This window comes from Dermochelys coriacea, chromosome 13, assembly GCF_009764565.3.
Source record: "Dermochelys coriacea isolate rDerCor1 chromosome 13, rDerCor1.pri.v4, whole genome shotgun sequence".
NCBI lineage: Eukaryota > Metazoa > Chordata > Testudines > Dermochelyidae > Dermochelys > Dermochelys coriacea.
In genome coordinates, this window is record NC_050080.1 from 35,852,237 (window position 1) to 35,859,240 (window position 7,004).

The following is a 7,004-nucleotide window of genomic DNA, read 5'->3' on the forward strand; positions in this document are numbered from 1 at the left end:
GTAGGAGTAGAAAGGTTATTTTTCCTTTCTAATTTAGCACTGGTTTGACCACTGCTGGAATACTGTGTCCCGGTATAGTGTCTACAATTCAAAAAATATGTTGATAAATTAGAGAAGGTTCAGAGAAGAGCCATGAGAATCATTAAAGGATTGGAAAATATTCTGTATAGTGTTAGACTCAAGGAGCTCAATCTATTTAGCTTAACAAAGAGAAGGTTAAAGGGTGGCTATTAGTATCTACATGGGGAACAAATATATAAAAATGGGCTCTTCAGTCTAACAGAGAAAGATATAACACAATCTAATGGCTGGAAATTGAAGTTAGACAAATTCAAACTGGAAATAAGGGATACATTTTTAACAGTTGAGAGTAATTAATCATAGGAACAATTTAACAAGGGTTATCCTGGTGATTGTAAATCAATATTGGATTGTTTGGGGTTTGAGTTTTGATTTGGTTTTTTTGTGGGCATTTTTTTTAAAAGATCTGCTCTAACAATTATTTTTGGGAAAATTTTATATCCTGTGCTGTCCAGCCCATCAGACGAGATGATCCTAATGGTCCCTTCTGGCCCGGAATCAGTGAATTCATGGAAGAGATAATGGGCCAGATTCTTCTGGTTTGATTGAAAGCCCACTGAAGTCAATGAGATACTTCTTATTGTTTCAAAGGGCAATGGATCAGGCTTTGACTTCCACTGGTGTAAATGCAGAGTAAGTCCATACTCAATGCAATTTCAACCCTTGAAATTCTTTAACGTGAGGCTGTAGATAGATAGATAGATAGATATTTTCTTTGCCAAGCTCACTCTTTCTGTGACTTAATCTCTTGGGTTTTTGGATTCCCACTGGTCTGATTACAAGCATAAATGTCTTGTGCCTCCTTTAGAGATATTAATAGAATTCAGACAAGTCAGTAGTGCTTCATGTCAAGGTTTGACTTGTCGTATGTGAGCTCTCTTGGGTATCTGTTTAATTCTTTTGTCACATTACCCCTGCCTCTCAAATGCTAGAGTATCCATTCAAAGCAGTGGTATCTCAGTTAGAGGAGGCAGTGCAAACTATGTTTTGGGCTGCTGCTGAGTTCATGTGGAGAAAATTTAGATTTTAGCCATGTAGCCTACAATAGAACAAACTCCTCTAAGCTGAGTGTCCAGTGTTGTCTCGTTAAACAATGTTTTGGAGATTTGCCATAACACCCTGATAAAACAGGCACCAGTTCCGAAGACAATTGATATTCTGCTGTCTTTACCTGGATTCCAAAAAATGGTATAAGGTATTTAAAGCTATATTGCCTTATTTATTTCCTGATTATTCTTTCTTATTTTGTCTGTATGCTGTCAAGTGTAATTGATTTTAGGTCAACACTCCCACAGATTTCTTTAGCACCAGGTCTGGATTATACCTTATTTTATCCTAGTACTGAAAAGACTTTTTGTCCATATCTTCATTTAAATATTGCCAGGCATAGTACTGAAGTCAAAGAAAGAACTCACCATAGTAATCACTATACCACAAGGGAAGTGCTTGAAGAATTGGACCCAAAAGTTCTAAGTGTTTAGCAATCCACTATTTCTTCCCTTCCACCCCACAACAGTGCTTGCTTTGGTCAATAAAAAAAGAGAGCCTGCTCCTGGAAACACATAAAGAACATGAGGACATCTATTGATAGGAATCAGCCTATGGATCCCAGTGACACTGCTGCCAAGAACCATAGAAATGTAGAGCTAGAAGGGATGTGGAGAGGTCCTCTAGTCCAGTGCCCCACACTGAGTCATAATTAAGTATGCCTAGACAACCCTTGACAGGTGTTTGAGAAATGCTATTCACAGGAATGTGTTTGTTTGCAGCATCAGGACTTTAATAGGGGTATTGTGAATCAGTAATCTGAAAGACAGATAGACAAAGGGGGGGTTATGATTTGTTTTAAAACACTTTGTCTCCCCTGCTGCTGCAGAGTTTAACAGCAGGGAAAACTGAACAGTTCAGGGTGGAAATTATATTCACTCTGTAAACTCTACTTACAGTGACCTTAGGTGATAATTTGATAATAGTGGGCAAAAGAAATTTCAGGGAGAAGTTTGATATTTAGGATGTTGCAGTTCCTTGAAGAAAAATCTCTTCAAAAACGCTATAGAATATCCAAGAGGGCAAATCTACCTAACTATCTACCTATCTGTGAGCCTGATGTCCCGGAGCCTTAGAAGGAAGGGAGCTAAACACTGACATCTGTAGACAAAATAGGGGAAGACTGTCCCAGAGCAGCTTAAGAACTGCTGATGTGCAAGCACTCCATTTTAGAGGGATCTGTCTTCCACCATCAGTTGCAGAGCAAACGGCTGAACGGACCAAGCCTTGTTTGGGTTTATGTTTTAGAATTTTGGAGGCATAACGTGCAATTGACCATGTTGGGAGATACACAAACAAGAAATTGACATTGAATGTGCCCGGGGTCACTCTGAGAAAGATCCCTCTCAGGTACACTGGGAGAAGAGAGCCAGGGCAGAGATACCTTGAAAAAGAGAGGAAAGATGGCTGCTTGCTGCTGGGTGTGAGGAGTTTCTCAGTTTTCCCACTGATCTTTCCCCAAGAGCTGAGCATGTTGGGTCAAGTAGAGCAGCAGCCAGTTGGGGGCAATGGACAAAACAACATACCTGCTCAACCTTCTCTGAGGCAATGGACAGCTCACAGGCAATGGATGGGAGCAATGCTTCAGCAGTGCCCCCTTGGAGGGGACACAGGGCAGCAGAGCTTGGCAACTTAGACTAAAACCACAGAGAGAACAGCTGCCTGCCCAAGAGATGCTGGTGTGAGCCTCTCTACCCAGCAATAAAAGCTGAAGTCACTGCAGCTGGGTTAGTTACTAGAGCAGCCCATGGAACACTGATCAGCTAAAATTTTTGGACTTCTCCAACCCAGGATAACCGATTGTTGGGGGCAGGGAGAGAAGGGGGAGCTGGGGAAGAGGGAATTAGCCAGAACTCATCAGCCACTTTCACCACACTAAAGGAGGATTGAGGTTGGGGCTGCCCTTATGATAACTTGGGAGAGTCTCACATCATAGAACTGCTTTATAAAGGGTCTGGTCCGGTCCACCCACATTGTAAAAGAATTATCTGGACATCTGTAGGCTGCTGACCTAGAGTCCAGGTAAGAGATTCCCAAGGCCATTCATCTGAGGGAAGAGACTCAGGTCTTGGGTGATGAACCATGAATCCGTGTACTCAAAAGGTTAAAATGAACAGTTGAAATGAACAATGCATTGTTCCCAAGAGAGCTACACTGTGAGGAAGGTACTACTCAATGTGAGTAAAGGTGGCAGAATCAGACATTTAACACACAATCTAGCTAAGTTTGGAGCAAATTTTAGTTACGGGAAATAATGAGTCCGTACATTTTTACTCAAACTTTACTCTGTCAATTCTTAGGCAAAACTCCCATTGAATGTCCCTGAGTAAGGATATCCTGTACAGCAGTTAAAGCTCTCAACTAGAACTACTGAAGTTACTCAGGAGCAGAAATGATGATTAAATAAGTCATATATGTACACACATATGCATACACTCATATACAGTAGAACCTCAGCATTACAAAGACCTTGGGAATGGAGGTTGTTCATAACTCTGAACAAAATGATATAGTTGTTCTCTCAAAAGTTTACAGCTGAACATTGGCTTAATACAGCTTTGAAACTTTAATATGCAGAAGAAAAATGCTGCTTTTAACCATCTTAATTTAAATGAAACAAGCACAGAAACAGTTTCCTTACCTTGTGAAATCTTTTTTTAAATTTTTACTTCATTTTTGTAGTAGTTTACATTTAACGCAATACTGTACTGTATATTTTTCATCTCTGCTGCTGGCTGATTGCCTAGTTCTAGTTCCAAATCAGTGTGTCATTTACCAGCCAGTTCATAACTCTGGTCTTTGTAACTCCGAGGTTCTACTCTATATGCACATTCACAGGTTTCAGAGTAGCAGCCGTGTTAGTCTGTATTCGCAAAAAGAAAAGGAGTACTTGTGGCACCTTAGAGACTAACAAATTTATTTGAGCATAAGCTTTCGTGAGCTACAGCTCACTTCATCGGAAGTGAGCTGTAGCTCACGAAAGCTTATGCTCTAATAAATTTGTTAGTCTCTAAGGTGCCACAAGTACTCCTTTTCTATATGCACATTGATTCAGACACTGAAAGGAATAGAATAATTGATGTAAAAGAGTCCATTTCCCCCACCCTATTATAAATCAATGGTGTTGATTTTGGAAGATTTTGCTCATCTCTTACTCATCCAAGAAGAGGAGTCTAGAATCATGATTACAGGGGGAAGTTGATTAATTTTGGGCTTCATAATACATTTTTCATAAAAAACCCTGGGGTCAGATATTTAAAGGTATTTAGGCACCTAGTGGCACTTTCCAAAGCATCTGGGTGATGAACCCCCATTGGTTTGAAGAACTTTTAGGAGAAGCTTCAATGTATCTTCTCTATTTCACACTTTTTAACTTTTATCTTGTTCTATTTTCTAAAGGAAGTGTCAGCTATGGAGCCAGTAAGAGAGGGGAACTGCACGGCAGTGGCAGAATTCATCCTGCTGGGGCTTGGAAGAGGATCAGGTTTTCAGATTGTGCCCTTTGTGACATTCCTGGTAATTTACATAATAACTATGCTGGGAAACAGCTTCTTGGTCCTCATCATTAGAGCCGACTCCCAACTTCACACCCCCATGTACTTCTTCCTCATGAACCTGTCGCTCTTAGACCTCTGCTACTCCACCACCATCGCCCCCAGAGCCATGGTGAGCTTCCTAGCAGGGAGAAAAGCCATTTCCTACAATAGATGTGCCACCCAATTCTTCTTCTTTGCTCTCTTCCTCACCACTGAAGCCTTCTTCCTGGCAGTGATGGCATTCGATCGATACACCGCCATCTGCAACCCGCTCCGGTATCCCACCTCCATGTCCAAATGGGTTTGCATTCAGCTGGTAGTGGGATCGTATATTGGTGGCTGTGTGAATTCCATGGTGCAAACAGGCTTCACCTTTACACTGCACTATTGTGGGTCTAATGAGATTGATCATTTTTTCTGTGATGGCCCGCCCTTGATTAATCTCTCCTGCAGTGATACATACATCAATAATCTTGTGATGTTTACCTTATGCGGTCTCATCATAGCAATTACTGCCCTGATTGTGCTTGTATCCTACATCTATATCATCTCAACCATCCTCAGGATTCGCTCTGCCGAGGGTAGAAGAAGAGCCTTCTCCACCTGTACTTCCCACATGATGGCTGTCACTTTGTTTTATGGGACCACAGCTTTCATGTATGCCCAGCCTACTTGGCTGTCTTCTCTGTACCAAAGAAAAGTGGTGTCTGTGTTTTATACCCTTTTCATTCCTATGTTGAATCCCCTCATCTACAGCCTTAGGAACAAGGATGTGAAAAATACTTTGAGAAGGACTATGGGCAAGCAGTGTTTGAAAAAATAAACGTTGTCCTTGAACATAGAGATTAAATTGTGTGGGTCAATATACTGAGCAACGCAAGAAGTTCTACCAGATATGTATTTTGGGAAAGGGGTGGGGTGAGGGAAATAGTTTTTCCAGGTATAAACAATAACTTGGGATCCACAGTATCTAGCTAGCTTGCTATCTTCTGTGTGACCGTGTGTCACTCTCTTCCTTCCTATATTACCAGCTGACCTGTGAAATTCATTGCCACTGGATATAATTTAGTCAAATAAATACCCAGAATTCTAAAATAGCTTTGATATTTGTAGGGATTTCATGCTTCCAGATATCATAGAATCATAGAATATCAGGGTTGGAAGGGACCCCAGAAGGTCATATAGTCCAACCCCCTGCTCAAAGCAGGACCAAGTCCCAGTTAAATCATCCTAGCCAGGGCTTTGTCAAGCCTGACCTTAAAAACCTCTAAGGAAGGAGATTCTACCACCTCCCTAGGTAACGCATTCCAGTGTTTCACCACCCTCTTAGTGAAAAAGTTTTTCCTAATATCCAATGTAAACCTCCCCCATTGCAACTTGAGACCATTACTCCTCGTTCTGTCATCTGCTACCATTGAGAACAGTCTAGAGCCATCCTCTTTGAAACCCCCTTTCAGGTAGTTGAAAGCAGCTATCAAATCCCCCCTCATTCTTCTCTTCTGCAGACTAAACAATCCCAGCTCCCTCAGCCTCTCCTCATAAGTCATGTGCTCTAGACCCCTAATCATTTTTGTTGCCCTTCGCTGTACTCTTTCCAATTTATCCACATCCTTCTTGTAGTGTGGGGCCCAAAACTGGACACAGTACTCCAGATGAGGCCTCACCAGTGTCGAATAGAGGGGAACGATCACGTCCCTCGATCTGCACGCTATGCCCCTACTTATACATCCCAAAATGCCATTGGCCTTCTTGGCAACAAGGGCACACTGCTGTCTCATATCCAGCTTCTCGTCCACTGTCACCCCTAGGTCCTTTTCCGCAGAACTGCTGCCGAGCCATTCGGTCCCTAGTCTGTAGCAGTGCATTGGATTCTTCCATCCTAAGTGCAGGACCCTGCACTTATCCTTATTGAACCTCATTAGATTTCTTTTGGCCCAATCTTCCAATTTGTCTAGGTCCTTCTGTATCCTATCCCTCCCCTCCAGCGTATCTACCACTCCTCCCAGTTTAGTATCATCCGCAAATTTGCTGAGAGTGCAATCCACACCATCCTCCAGATCATTTATGAAGATATTGAACAAAACGGGCCCCAGGACCGACCCCTGGGGCACTCCACTTGACACCGGCTGCCAACTAGACATGGAGCCATTGATCACTACCCGTTGAGCCCGACAATCTAGCCAGCTTTCTACCCACCTTATAGTGCATTCATCCAGCCCATACTTCCTTAACTTGCTGACAAGAATGCTGTGGGAGACCGTGTCAAAAGCTTTGCTAAAGTCAAGAAACAATACATCCACTGCTTTCCCTTCATCCACAGAACCAGTAATCTCATCATAA

General features: G+C 42.2%; 1 protein-coding gene across 1 annotated transcript; it reads left to right on the forward strand.

Annotated features, from left to right (window-relative positions):
* Positions 1 to 4,536: 4,536 nt before the first annotated feature.
* On the forward strand, positions 4,537 to 5,487 carry LOC119842317 (olfactory receptor 12-like). Its single transcript, XM_038370281.2, has one exon. The coding sequence runs from the start codon at positions 4,540 to 4,542 to the stop codon at positions 5,485 to 5,487; it is 948 nt and encodes a 315-aa protein (XP_038226209.1). The 5' UTR covers positions 4,537 to 4,539.
* Positions 5,488 to 7,004: the final 1,517 nt, after the last annotated feature.

Coding starts and splice junctions, on each gene's coding strand:
- LOC119842317 (XM_038370281.2), top strand. CDS start 4,540: ATGGAGCCAGTAAGAGAGGGGAACTGCACGGCAGTGGCAGAATTCATC.